The 15,309-nt window shown below is 39.3% G+C and overlaps 1 protein-coding gene across 1 annotated transcript; it reads right to left on the bottom strand.

The window, feature by feature from the left end:
* Positions 1-8,844: 8,844 nt before the first annotated feature.
* On the bottom strand, positions 8,845-10,422 carry LOC112203706 (receptor kinase-like protein Xa21). Its single transcript, XM_024344631.2, has 2 exons — positions 10,215-10,422; positions 8,845-10,037 (listed from the first exon to the last, which is right to left on the bottom strand). The coding sequence occupies exons 1-2, from the start codon at positions 10,420-10,422 to the stop codon at positions 8,845-8,847; spliced, it is 1,401 nt and encodes a 466-aa protein (XP_024200399.2).
* Between the last annotated feature and the right edge of the window lie 4,887 nt (positions 10,423-15,309).

Below are 15,309 nucleotides of genomic sequence, written 5' to 3'. Positions count from 1 at the left end.
TTTCAACCTTAGGAGCTTAGAGAGCTTCAGTGATAATAATGATTGTGCCATGTGGCAACAAGAATTGAGCTGGTCCTCAACCATAAATCAATTTAGATGACCTTGCCATCGTAGTCACTGAAGATTGAGTAGGCGTCATCTCAAGAAATAACTGCATATTTCGAAGTATGGTGTGCGTAGTAGCACTATCCATGAGGCATTCTAGCTCTCTGGGAAACATACTTGAATAAATAAAGTTCGAATCAAAATCGACACTTTATTTCAATGAAAGCCAATGATTACATCAAAGTTTCTAAATCAAAATTTAATCCAAAAAAATGACAATCAAGCTTAGACAAGTAGTAGTTACTCAATCCTTTTGGTAACTCCAGTTTGATTGTGACCAGTTAAGGTAAGGGCGAGATTTTGGTAGAGCTGTGCTCACTTTTAAAACCGTTCTCTCAGTTCAAACCTTTCCTAGACATCATAATTAATTTTGGATGAGCCTAGTGGGAAAGAGTTATAACCACTGTTTATGTTGATAATTTCCAAATTTTGGATTTGGATTGAAAACAATGACGTTTGTATGGTCAAATTTTGATGCTCACGAACGCTCTTAGTCCGTAGCCTACGAACGCTCTTAGTTCATAATATTTCGATGCTCACGAATGCTCTTAGTCCATGGTTTACGAACACTCTTAGTTCGTAATTTAGCATGAACTCCCACGGTTCCGCTAACTCGAATTTCAGGTGTTCAGCAGTTTCCCTTAACTCTCAAGGGTTCCAATTATGTTTATCAACATCCGAAACTTGATAAACCGCGACAATTGCAAATCCAGAACTTGTCATGGAAACGCGTGGGCATAGTTCATCATATCCCTTCCCAATCAAGTAGTCATTTTAGTGAGCATTTCAACCTCGTTGCAAATACACTCCGTGGTCTAGAGCCGCTTGACTTGGATAAATGAAGTCCACAAGAACCTTCATTATATTCCGTATCGAGATCCCCATAAAGATACATAGTGACCACATTCGTAAGCTGCATGTTCAGTTATTTGGAAACTACCAAACTGACAAGGTAGTGGAGTGCAATGACATCCATTACGAGAGAATATGTCTTCTCATAGTCGATTCCAGGGCGTTGTGAGAAACCTTGCGCCATAAGGCGAGATTACCATCTCTTTTTCTCATCATGCTATCTAACGAAGACCTATTAATGTCAATAGGTTTTATGTTAGGAGGTGTTGGCATCTCAGGCCCGAAATCCTTCCTCTTCGATAGTGAATCCAATTCAACCTGGATCGCATCTTTCCATTTAGGCCAATTTTCTCTACTTTGACATTCTTCAACAGAGTAAGGTTTGATGTCATTGGTCTCAACAATTCCACGTCCTCATGTACACTAGTGTAGTTCATAGAGATCTCTATATTATCAGGAATTGGTTCTAACATTGAGGCGCCCCCCAACGATGTCTCTTGGACATAACCACAATCCAAAATATTCTCATGAGACGGATTTTGAGTATCAATGATCAATGGATCAAGTTGTGTCATACTCGCTCTCTTCTTAGGGTGAGAATCCATCGAACCTATGGCTCTCCTACTCTCTCTAGCGAAACCCATGGCCTATGATGCCATTATGCCACCTTTGTGGCGTCACTATACCACCATCCATGGTGGTGTTACCGTACCCATCTTCTCTGGGTGGCACCATATCCTCTTGTGGGGACATCAATCCTTGCAGGCATGTTTACAGCAAGTATATATAATCTCGTCACTTTTAGGGGATCAAGATAAGACATAGTGGGGACAGATCACGACAATTCTTGTCGTTCCTGTTGAACATTGACGTTCTAATCTCCCCCTAACAACGGGAAGACTGTCTCATCAAAGTGACAATTCGCAAATCCAGCGAAATAGAGATCGCCTGTCAAGGGTTTTACGTAGCGGACTTATAGTTGGAGGCCTATGGCCAACACAAATATATATATATATATATATATATATATATATATATATGCATTCATTGCAATGACTCATGTTGATGCGCTGTGGCGACGCAATTGGCACATAAACTGCGCACTCAAATATGCATAAGTACGAGATATTTAGACTCGAACCCAGTCACTAGCTGTAAAGCAAATAAAAGTTGAGTGGATGCTATGAGTCGCAGACGAATGAGCATAGCTGCATGTGATATTGCATAACCCAAGCAGAAATATTGGTGCGCATTACCAAAGTCCGGGCTACCATCGTAGTCTTTTAATGGTGGCTTCTCCGCCAGACCAATTGGGTGTGTAGATATCAATACCCAATGATATGCAATAGTCATCGAAAATTTTCGATGTAAACTCTCTAGAATTATCAAGTCAAATTGACTGAATGAGATGATCTGGGTAGTGAGCCCGTAGCCATATGTTATGTGCGAGGAGTGTAGTATAAGAAGCATTATGAGTGGATAATGGCACAACACAAGACCAGCGTGTTTGCGTATCAACCAACACCATAAAACATCTATACGGTCCGCAAGTTAGTTGATCAAATCTACAAAATTCCCTTAGATTCTTTGTGAGAATGGAATTATTTCCTCAATCTCCTTTGCATAGGATGGTCTTCATCCTAAATAACAGGCTTTACAGAACGAACCATGGGCCTTATAATCAACCAATGAAGGTTTTGGTTAAGTCACAATGTCACAATGGACTTGAGAAGTAGGGAGAGGAGTTGAATAAGGGTTTATGGTGTCAATGCCATGTATTTCCGCAAGGGGTAGGCGGTGCCGGCCATGTGTGGCCGGTCTTTGCACAATCATGGCGCCATGAGGCACATGTGCAGCTCCTCGAACCAATTCTTGGTTCTTACTTTTCTTCTTTCTAAAAATGGATGTCCGTGTAAAGTCTTTAATACACGAATCATCATGTCAAAGCCTATATGTGTCAGAATCCCATAAGTCGTCTCTCATGACATGGTTGGATTCAATAACTCGAATAGTGGTTGCATACAACCCACTAGAGCGACACATAAGTTTCTCTCGTTTATGTTTGTAGTCATTAGAGGTGATGCAAAGGAACTCTGTCCATTCTCATAATGTGTTGCCACATGAAAACCATTGGCTCTTATATAATGAAGTACAAATTAAGGTATGTCCAAGACATTAAGTAAAAGAATTGACACTTTATTAATAGCCAATGATTACATCAAAGTTTCCAAAATCTAATCCAAAATAAAATCAAACTAAGACACATTGTAGTCACTCTATCCGTTTGGTAACTCCAATCAAATATGACCAGGAAAGTAAAGAGAGATATTGGTGGAACGAGGCTCTCTTAAGTACCAATAATCTCAATGACTTTCCCAGACATCACATTTTATTGGGTCCGCCACATAAGAAAGAATTAATACAATTGTCATTTATTGACTATATAACGTCCCGAACCTGAATATACCAATTTACTAGTCATTTGGACGGTAAACGACCCTTACTTTCACTTTTACAGTCGTTTTAGTACTTTTAGTGGCCCTAAAAGTTGACTTTTTATTCGGGTCAAAATTTGAGAAAATGTTCTTCATGAAAGTTGTAGGGGACGTTAAACCGAGCGCGTGGATATGTGGTATGTAAAAATCGGAGTTCGTATACGAAAGTTATAAGCGAAAGACGAAAGTTACTGTTCATGTAGTAAGTTTCTATAATAGCCGAGTTACTGTGGTAAGTTGCCATTTTTGGAAACTTACCCAGTTTTTCTCTCTCTTCTCCCCCGACCTTTTCTTCCTCTTCGGCCCGATTCTTCCTCGTCTGATTTCTTCCTCCTCCGGCCACCCCACGATGGAATCTGGACATCAGCTGGCTCGCCTCCTCACCTTGGTCACGTCTGTGGTGGTGTTTTGCAGCAATTTGGCCGGAAGAGCTCGATTGGGAGCTGTGAAGGTTACTGTAGCAGATTGGGATTTCAGTCGATTTCCGGCGATTCCGGCCGTCTCCAGCCACCAAACCGGCGTCGAAGGTTCGGTTTTTGACATAGTTCATTTCCCCTAAGGTCTTTCATTTCAATTTGCAGTGTAGAGGTCGAATTAACGATTTGTAATTTCTAGGGTTCTTGGAGTTTTCTGGAAAAGTTTCACTGGCCAATTTGGAGCCCTTCAAGGTAAAATTGGAACTTGTTGTAGTTATGAAAAATGTTGGGTCTGTTGTGTAGGTGGTGCTGCCAAAATTTGGTGGCCATTGGTGGTGGTTGCCGGTGGCGCGTGTGGCCCACGCGCCGCCACTGTGGACGGCGTATGGTGGCGCGTAGAGTGGAGCTTTAAGCCCAAATTTAGTTGTTTTAAATAGCATTTGAATTATAGAGGCTATAATTGTGATTTTGGTGAAAATTGGAAGAGTTGGGATTGGATTTTGAATTGTTGGAAAACTATAATACCAGTTATTGAATATCGAGAATCCGACGATCGGATTTCTCTTGTATAATACATAGAAATTATATATCGACGAATTGGACTCTATGGTAGTTTGGAGGAAATCCGAGAGGGATTGAAAGAGTTCGGTTTAAGGGGATGATTAGGATTTTTCATTAACTAATTATCGTAAATTTAATTTCCGTCCTGTAATTACGTTTTTACGAGTATTATTAGTACAGGACGAGAGGAGTCTTCATACGAGGAGGATACCGATCATTGACTGGACTAGCTAAATACTGTGAGTGGACTTTTGTTTTTAAGTAAATGATGCATGCATTTATTTCTTTGAATATGTTCTATTTAGTTATCAATTTACATTTCGAGCGTGTGATTTAGTCTCAGAGATTGATTTCGCTTTATCTCATATAAGTGCTTTCGATAATGATTTGTTTCCGAAGTTGATTATGATTTATAATCTTATTTGACGAATTATATATTTCCGAGGTGATTTCCGGAATTATACTTTTAATTATATTCTATTTCGATTTGAGACTTTTAAAGGATTTTCGAAATGGGATTTCGATGGAGTTATATTCCTTATTTATTTATCGACTTCGGTTTTGGCATTGGGAATGCCTTGATGATGATTTTGAAATTGGTTTTGTTTCGGTTTACAGAAAACATGTTTATTATTATTTCTTCCTATTTATTTTAAACTTGAGATTATCTTGGCGTGTGGGACACGTCATTGGAAATTCTTTTATGAGAGATGGGGAAGCCTTATGTTTTATGGATTTATGAGGTTTTCGGATTTTCTTTTGCCATACTTTGGGTGACTTATCATTGCTAGCATTGATCTTCCGCCTTTCTGGCGAGGTGATGGGATCACCGAAGCCGTCCGCCTTTGTGGCGCTGGTTACTGTCTCTGTGTCAGTAATTCTCAAGCCCAGTATCCTATCGCTACACATAGTGGCGTAAGGGTATATTACGGGAGTAATGGGAGTACTTTAGCCTGGGAGGCTCACTCGTATGGTTATCGTCTTCCCCTACTCATTATACTATTTTTGACTAGCGGGGCTAGTCCGATTTATTTTAGCCAGCGGGGCTGGTTTTATTTCCTTGAGTATCAGAGTTTCAACATTTTCTTTTAATCGTTTGTGACTAGCGGGGCTAGTCGGTTTTCATGAGCGGAACTCCTCTTGTTTTATTTTCGTTAATCATTGCATGCATCGGGAATTTTTTTTTAAAGAAATAAATATGGGAAAGTATAAAATCCCTTTTGTTTGAAATTGTTTATTTTTGTCCACTCACGCTAACGTTTTTATGTACTTTCTCCTGGGCCCTTCGGTTTCAAATGCCTAGTTTGCAGGCGAATTAGTGGAGGTCGGGCGTACATGACATTTGAGGCATAATTGTCACCACTTCCGCATTGTAGGATCCCTTGATCCTTTACTCTACTTTTTATTTCCTTGTGTATTAGTATTGCTCTGATAACCTTTGGGATTGGTATTGTTAAGTTGAGTTTTGTGTTTTGCGAGTTGGGCAATGTTCTGAAATGGGGAGCAGGGTGGCTCCAGGAGTATAAGGTTGGTTTGCTTGAAGTGCTTTGTGTGTTTCTACAGGTTTTGGGTAGTCCATTTTTAAGGGAAGTTCTGCCAAATTTTCGATAGAATTTCTTCTAAGGTGGGCCCCGTAGGACTATTTCGGATTTCGGGGTGAAATTCGGGGCGGGTCCTGTCAGAATAAGACATATTGTCATTACAAAAGTTCTTGGAAACAGAAAAGGACTAATCTAATCAAAGTCTGCTGCATCCTTGTGCACTTTATCTTCAGCTTTGAAGTCCTTTATGGTGAGATTGACATCTCCACTATCTTCTTCTTCTTCTGCAAGGTACACTTGTTGCTCCCTCAGGTCCCTGTATGCCCTGTATCTTGCAGCTAGTTGCTCGCTTGCCTTGCATTGTTTGAACCAATGCTCAATTGATCCATATCGATGACACACATCATTGTGGTTGCCTCCCTTTAATTGAGGTGCATGTTGTGCATGTTGCAGGCGTTCCCTAGGAGGGTTAGTGCCACCACCACGACCGATGGCTCCACCAACACAACTAGGGATACCACGACCCCCTCTCCCACGTGTGGCGTTACCACCACGTGTATCCACACCAAAATTGCGGTTTCCTTCCTGGTTAGGGCGGTTATATGGGCCCATACGTCCCTCATTCTTAGGGTACCGCTCCATGCGCCATCATTTGGGTGCATTATAATTCGCCTTATGAACGCTTTTAGTTTCAATGTGTCTTGAATTATAATTCCTCACGAGTATGTTATCATGTTTCTCAGCTACAGATATAACATTGATAAGCTGATGAAACCTCGTGATCCATCCAGCATTGACTTCAGTACGGTATTGCTTTGATACCACAATGGCTGAAACGGGGAAGGTGGAGAGAGTTTTCTCAATTAGCTCTTGCTCTGTGACAGGTTGTCCACAAAACCTCAACATGGACTGTATGCGAAGAGCTTCTGAATTATATTCAGCAATAGACTTGAAATCAGCAAAGCGCAGATTGTTCCATTGAACCTTCAAGTCAGGGAGGAGGGAATCTTGGACATTGCCAAAGCGCTCTTCTAGCGCTACCCATAACTCTCTTACATTCTTGATCGACATATACTCCAATCTGAGTGACTTGTCCATATGGCGTCGCATGAAGATAATTGCTTGAGCATGCTTTGTAGGTGTTCGCACGAACACAAGATCCGGGTTAGGTGCCTAGATTATGGGTAATATTCCCTTTGAAGTGAGATGGTTCTCAACATCGGTTACCCAACTGTGGTAATCCGAGCCTGTTGAGTCAAGCATGGGAAAGTCGAGTCTAGGTTCATTCGACATCCTGAAAATAAGAAGAGAAGATATATTAGTTTCGGAGTCAAACTTCCACGAAAACTAAAACAATAAGATTTCAGAGCTATGCTACCAAGAAATCAATTTCCAAGAATCTCTTTTGGATTAGACCAAACAATGATGTTTTAATATGGTCATAATTTGATGCTTGTGGATGCTCTTAGTCCAAGCATTATGAACACTCTTAGTTCATACGAACGCTCTTAGTTCGTTTAATTATGAACACTCTTAGTTCATACGAACACTCTTAGTTCGTTAAGCGTGAATCCCCACAATTTCGCTTTGTTAAACACTCAAAACCATTTGGCAACATATATTCCAATATTCTGCAGAAAATAAAAGGAATTTAAATACAAGAAAGCGGCAACTTTAATTACAAAAACTTACGTGATGATTTTGGGCTTGAGAACACGTGCGTGTTGAAGCAGGCATGTTGGGGCAGCAGCAGTAACAAGTGGCAGCAAGCAGAGGCAGAAAACTGCAGCAGCAGCAGACTGTGACAGCAAGCGGCGGCAGCAGCAATCAGCAGCAGGTTCGGCAGTAGTTTGGGCAGCAGTTTGGACAACAGCAATCAGTAGTTTCTGCAGCAGTTTTGGACAGCAACAAGCAACAGTTTTGGACAGCAAGGGCTGCAGGCTTGCAGCAGGAAGGCAGCAAGGGCTGCGGCTAGGGTTTTGGAAAGCTGCGGCAGATTTGTTGTTTTAGGGTTTTTAGGTTTTTTTTTTCTTTTTTTCGGCTAGGGTTAGAGTATCGTGCTGATAACGTGTTGTAGGAGAATTGTAATCGTGTTTATTATTGATAATAGGAGCGCTTTATATAGGGAGTTACAAGGTACACAATAGGTAATAGAATCCGAATACAATTAAATACCTAGAACACTTTCCTATTACAACTCTAAACCCTAGTTTGTAGAGGCACACATTATGTCGACATCCTTCAACAGTCTATTTAGTTCTTTATAGTTTATAGTCTTACAGATAAGACATTTGTGCTTTAAATAGACATTGCACCAAAGGCAGTCTCATACAGAATATGATATGACCTAGGCTGGAAGTGTGAAGACAATGTTGAAGCCCAGGGCATATTATGTCAATTGAGGACTAGATCAAAGGCCAACACATGCAACAAAATCCATCAACTAAAGGGGTTGTTAAGCAAGATGGCGGCGTAAAACCACACCTCCTGCAGCGTCCTTCAAAAACTTGATCATGATTTTATTAAGTGTGCCTATAGCATCTTGGATATTTATCCTTCCTTCTGGTGACTCTGCACAACAACTTAGAGCTAATCTCATTATGGACGATAAACAATCTATCTTGCTCACAAACGAAAAATCATTCTCTGTCCCAAGTAAATTGGCATCCACAACTTCAACTATTGAATCCGAAAGTAATGAATTTGCAACCCATTTCTTTAAACTTGTTTCCCCAACAAACATTTCATCTGTTGGCTTCCTTTTTGTGAAAGTTTCCATAAGTACAACACCAAAACTGTACATATCTCCTCTTCTGGTAACTATTCCTTATGTTCTATACTCTACATTAGTATGTCATGTAAATTATTCTATAATTAATGAAAATAACTTATAAATAAACATTCTTCATAGTTCAGGAAATAATCATATAATGTCAACAACAACAAAAAATTAGCAAGTGCAACACCTGGAGCCATATATCCAATTGTGGCTAGTGTCATGGTTTGAGTGATGGAATCTCCTCCACCCAAGAGTCTTGCAATACCAAAGTCAGCAACATGTCCAACCATATCATCATCTAACAATATATTGCTGGGCTTCAAATCGCAGTGGACAATTGGTATTTCAGTACCATGATGAAGGTATTCCAATGCCGATGCAACATCTATCATTATATTCAACCTCTGCAGGATGTTGAAACAAAAGTTTTGAGAATACAACCATTTCTCTAGGCTCCCATTAGGCATGTAGTCCAGTACCACGGCTTTGAAATCAATTTGGCTACAACAACTGATGATTTTGATAAGGTTTCTATGACGAATACTGCCCAGAATTTCACATTTGGTATCAAAACTCAGGAACGCCCCTTCTAACTGTAAATTGAAAACCTTTATCGCAACATTTATCCCATCTGATAGTGTTCCTTTATACACTGAGCCAAACCCCCCACTGCCAAGCAAGTTGCTTTCATTAAATCCATTAGTAACAGTTCGAAGCTCTTGATATGAAACTCTTCTCCATTGAAGTTGAGGCCACAAGGTAGTCTCTCTTGCAACTTCCACATGCCTTTTTCTGCATAGTATCAACATTGATATAGAGGTCACTAGGAGTATCACTGACATGATCCCTGGAATAGCATACTTTAAGATGGATCCTCTAGCTTTAGTTGAATGCAGCTTGATTGTTCTGTTTTTGCATGCTGCAATATGTAGTTGGGGTGCACCACAAAGTGCACTATTTGAGACAAATGATTGAGCAGAGAAGTTTCTGAAAGGCCCACCTGTTGGAATGTCTCCGCGGAGTCTGTTGAAAGACATATTCAAATATCTAAGGTGCAAGAGTGCTTCTAGAGACTTTGGAATCTCACCAGATAGATTGTTTTGGGATAAATCCAAGAGTTCCAGGCTTAGCATGTTGTCGAATGAAGTAGGAATAAGGCCTTCTAAATTGTTACTTGCCAAGGAGAGATTGACCAAATCTTGAAGACCCCCAATGCTTCCTGGTATAATCCCAGATAAATGGTTGCTTGATAAATCAATATCTGTCACAACTTTCAAATTACCAATATCTTATGAGAGAAGACCAATTAGAGAATTGGACGATAAATTTACGTGCAGGATATATTTGATTCTCCACAAGGTAGACGGTATAGTGGAAGTTAACAAATTGGAGTTCAATGATAGAGTTCTCAGTGCTGCGGCTAGATTTCCCAAACAGGAAGGTATAGAACCAGAGAGTTGATTACCACCCAACAGCAAATCGACTAGGTTTTCTAGTTGACAGAGTTCATATGGGATGTATCCTTGCAGTTGGTTATCGTTCATGTACGACCTTTGGAGATTCTTTAGGCTTCCCATTGTAGTTTGAATTGGTCCACTTAATTGATTGTAATCCAGGGATAAGGCTATCAAGCTGCTCATATTGCCAATATCACTGGGAATGCTACCCCTCATGTTGCAGTTGCTAATATCAATACCTTCTAGTCTAGTGAGATTCCTATAGGAAGCAGTAAGGCTGGTGTTTAATGGATTGTAGTTCAAGTATAAATTCCTCAGATCTCTAAGAGTACCCAAACAAGAGAGAAAGTTTACTTCTGCACCAGAAGTATCAATGGTCAAATGGTTTAGCTCCAAGTTAAGCCACTGCAGGTTTTATAAGGCACAAACTGTGCCAGGTATAAACCCTGAAAATGAGTTACTGGCCAAGTTTAGCATTGTGATCTTGGAAGCATTAGATATGAAGTTGGGGATTAGTCTGCTAAGTTCATTCTCTGCTGCAAGAAATTCTTTTAAGTTTGGAATCCCGAGCCCGATGTTTGCAGGGAGACTACCCGAGAGGTGATTAAGAGCAAGTGAGAGACTTTGTATGGTGGACATATTGAAGACTCTGGATGGGATGAGGCCATTGAGATTGTTTAAATGGAGTGCTAAAAGCTCCAATTTTGGAAGATCACCAATCTCATCTGGTATAGTACCTGCCAAAATTAATGTCAGAATTAACCAAAGTCTGATGTAGGACGAGATTTTAGCCAATTTCAACAAAAAATCTCTAAAAGAAAGAAGCATCTTCACATTAAAAAGAATAATCTGAATATTGAAAATTAGTATTCAAATATGCTTCTTAATGATGGAATTAATCATAAATTACTCTTTTAGATATATCGGGATTCTCGAGCAAAATCTTGATTGAGATTCCAAACTTAATATTCTTTAGTATCTAGGATTGTATTTCCGATTTTTATTTAATCAGGTTTAAGTAGGTTTCCTAGTTTTAGTCTACAATAAATTGTTCTTTATGTTTTCTAGTTGTATTAGGTTTATGCTACGTGCCCTATATAAGACACCCCTTAGATTGTAATTTTCATTCAAGTTTTAAAAAACCAAATATTAGAGAAGTTTCTCTATATTTCTTACGGCTGTGCTCATAATTGCTAGTGGATTTTAGCTTTTCTCATATGGCCTTCGACGCTTGACGGAGCCTTTTACTATTGTGTTCACTCTTCCTGCATCATTTGGTATCAGAGCGGGTATCGCCCGCTCCTTAGCAGACAATGATCCAAGGGAGAAGTTCACTACCGCCAACCTCAACGACGCTGGTCGTAGAGTATCTATCAATGAAAGTTTCGTTGAATAGGAACATACCAAAGGATTTGCCCTAGGACGACCTCATCAATCCAAAAAAAAAAAAAAGGGAAAAAAAGAAGAAGAAGAAACATAGAACGTTGGATATTTACAAAGCCGGATTACGACGACTTCCGAATTACATGTGTTTGAGCCCAAAAGTAATTTTGCCAAGATCCTTTAGTGGATTTAGCATAGCGGGCCGATACCTGCGGCCCAAAAATAAGTCTACTTGGGTTTGGGTTACAGCTTCGCCCATTCCGTAATCCATAAAGAAAACGAAACCTTATTGGAGTCAAGTAGTAGAGATTGAATAGGGAACTTCAATCAATAATCCTTCTGCAGCAAGGAACAGTCGAAGACCTAGGTATAAATACTAGGATTCGAGGACATAACAAAGACCTCTCTCAAATCAACTAATCTCAGCGATTACAAAGCCTCCCCGGAGCAAACCTTCAACCTCGTTGAAACCCGGCGACCGTGCTTCCAGTCCTAGTCTCCTCGCGAGCCGACTGTCAGTACTACTGCCACCGATACAACCAGCGAAGCAAGGGTAACGCCCTCGCAACCCAGCGAAGCTAAAGTCACGCTTTAGCAAAACCCGTGCTTTCTCACAACTTCCCAGTGATTGCTCTGCTTAGTCTACAATACTAAGTATCGATACGGTGAACGCGAAGAGATCACACCCAAAGTCCTCATCCGTAAGGCAGAAGTCCTTTCCAGAAAGGCTAGAGAAGAACCCTGTGACGAGGTTGGTGCTCTCCTCGTCCACAGCGCTTGAAGAAGAAGTCAGGTCAAGGGACTACCCCAACGATTGCACCCCGCGGTGCTGGCACGCCTGTGCAATCACATGCTCAAAAGAGACAGTTTGCACCCCTACCGGATTTACGCGTCAAACAACATGTGTCATCAAAGACAAGGTATGCTCTGTAATAATTGACAGTGGTCTACGAGAAAACTTTGTAACAAATAAAGTTGTGGATTATTTTCAATTACCAACAGTGAAGCTGAGTGATCCATACTGGATTCCATTTGGAAAGGATGAATATGCACAAGTAACAGAGGTTTGTAAAGTTCCTGTTTCTATGAGAAAATTTTATAAAGAAGAGATTACTTGTCATGTAATTGACATGGACGACACTAATGTGCTTTTTGAAAGACCATGGCATGAAAGCGTCAATGGTGGTTATTGCAAAGACAAAACATATTTATTTAGGTGGGAGTTGCACAAAATTAAAATCAAGCCTGGAAGGAAGAACATCAAGAATGATCATCCTAATGTGTGTGAAAAGGAACATGAAGAAGTCACTTTGAAGATTGAAGAGAAACTCATTACGGACAAGGAAGTTGATTCATTCATCACATCGATATCCATGTCATGCATGCCTAATTGTGTTCAAGATCAACCCAAGGAGAAGTCATTGCCCATTCCTTTTCAAGTGGAGGAGTTCAAGTTTCAAGATGCTCATTCTAAACTTGTCTACGGTATTGGATTCATGGTGATACCTTTTAATTTCGAGAATATTGAAGTTGATGGCTTATCATGTTTTATTCCTACTAATGATCAGTTGCATACAAGAGGAACTCGAGGTCGAGTTCTTTTCAAGTGGAGGAGACTGATGTAGGACGAGATTTTAGCCAATTTCAATAAAAAATATCGAAAAGAAAGAAGCGTTTTCACATTAAGAAGAATAATTTGAATATTGGAAATTGGTATTCAAATATGCTTCTTAATTATGGAATTAATCATAAATTACTCTTTTGGATATATCGGGATTCTCGAGCAAAATCTTGATTGGGATTCCAAGCGTAATATTCTTTAGTATCTAAGATTCTATTTCTGATTTTTATTTAATCAGGTTTAATTAGGTTTCCTAGTTTTAGTCTACAATAAATTGTTCTTTATGTTTTCTAATTGTATTAGGTTTATGCTACGTGCCCTATATAAGGCACCTTTTAGATTGTAATTTTCATTCAAGTTTTAAAAAACCAAATATTAGAGAAGTTTCTCTATGTTTCTTACGGCTGTGCCCGTAATTGCTAATGGATTCTAGTTTATCTCATATGACTTTCGACGCTTGACGGAGCCTTTTACTATCGTGTTCACGCTTCCCGCATCAACGTCTAACTCTAGAGCTTTGTCAATTTTAACTATTTTGTTGAATCCTTAGATGCTAAATCTATCGATTATGATACTTTGAAGTTTGAACTCATGAATAAATATCTTCTTTAGTATTTAAGAAATAAATAATGATGACATAGAAAGATAGCGGGAACAACAGAATAATAGAAGAGAAAATGGAGTTGATAGGAAATTTCAGGTACCTATTAAGTTGTTTTGGCCGAGATGAATATACTTTATCTGGGTCAAGTTCCCTATACTTTTGGGTATGCTTCCACTGAAATTATTATTCCCCAATGATAATATAGCAAGCTCTTTGCATTGCCATAATTTGGATGGAAGAGCCGAAGAGGACCGACAAACTGGTTGTTTCCCAAATACAACTCTTGAATACTAGGGAGATGCTGACATATATTGTCTGGAAGTGTACCATTCAAGCTGTTCCATGTTAAAGCCAATGCAGTCAAAGAAGACATGTTGAAGATAGCCACAGGAAGATGCCCTTCTAGGGCATTGTTTTCTACACTTATCTCTACCAGCTGATTTAAAGCGCCAATCTCATTTGGAATTTCTGAAAAATCAACACAACAATATATACTAAACTCATCATCCATCCCCTGCTCTATATAGGCTGTTTATTTATAAAATGCACTGCAATAGAGTTTGAGCCATACCTCTGAGATTGTTAGAGTCGAGCTGGATCAACTTCAGCTTTGTTAAGTTCCCAATTTCTCTTGGTATGCTACCTGTTAATATATGTTCCACGGAAAAAGAAGGAAAATATGACTAACAGAGAAAATTTCTCTTATAGATTAAACAGGTATATACGTGCGTATAGTCAGGTATAACTTGGTAATACTTTGTTTATTGTAGCCTTAAGTAGTCTAGCACTTGATAGTTACTTCTTAGGTCTAGGAAACATGATAAAACACACAAAACGAAAAGGGAAAGCGGGAGAGATTCATGATTCTTCTAATACTTTGCATAGTTACTTTTAGTTTAACAAGAGAAATAAGAAAAAAGGAAAGTTAAACAGATTGCACCTTCTCTTCTTTCATTTCCTTTATTTAATGAAGTATAAGAAGAACAAAACCTAGCATCGACTTAAATTGGAATACCCCCAAACTGAGACAAAAAAAATTGTCCAGATTTCAGAAAACAGCATAATATTTCAAGAGAATTTGTTGCAAATAGATGTCTACATACTTTAATGTTTTAAAACATAATTTCGCTTCAAATTTCCAATTAGTAAGAACAATATTATTGACTAATGCGCACTAGAGAAGTCCCCTTGGCGCGTTAAAATTTTAGATAGACTGTTGGCACGTACCTGACAGTTGGTTGAACTTAAAATGAATTTCTTGCAGTGCAGATAAGTTGAAGATGTTGGTGGGTATTAAACCTGAAAACTGATTACCAAACAAATTGAGGACTTGAAGTTTGGATAAGGCACCTAACCATGAGGGAATTGAATGGTTCCTTTGAAGTTGTTGAATCCGAAGCTAAAAATCTTTGGGCGGCGCAAATGAGACAATTCTTGGGGAATGGTACCATGGAAACTGTTATTTCTGAAGTGCAGCTCAACAAGAAATGATAGG

Source organism: Rosa chinensis, chromosome 5 (genome assembly GCF_002994745.2).
Source record: "Rosa chinensis cultivar Old Blush chromosome 5, RchiOBHm-V2, whole genome shotgun sequence".
In the NCBI taxonomy this organism is placed as follows: Eukaryota; Viridiplantae; Streptophyta; class Magnoliopsida; order Rosales; family Rosaceae; genus Rosa; species Rosa chinensis.
Note: the sequence above shows the minus strand (reverse complement) of the source record. Positions and strands in the feature narration are given on the sequence as shown.

What these genes read in the sequence shown, in the direction of transcription:
- LOC112203706 (XM_024344631.2), bottom strand. Translation starts at nt 10,422, where the DNA reads ATGAGGGGTAGCATTCCCAGTGATATTGGCAATATGAGCAGCTTGATA. An exon ending in AGTCGATTTGCTGTTGGGTG is followed by an intron (nt 10,038 to 10,214) that starts GTAATCAACTCT and finishes TTCTCTCATAAG; the next exon opens with ATATTGGTAATTTGAAAGTT.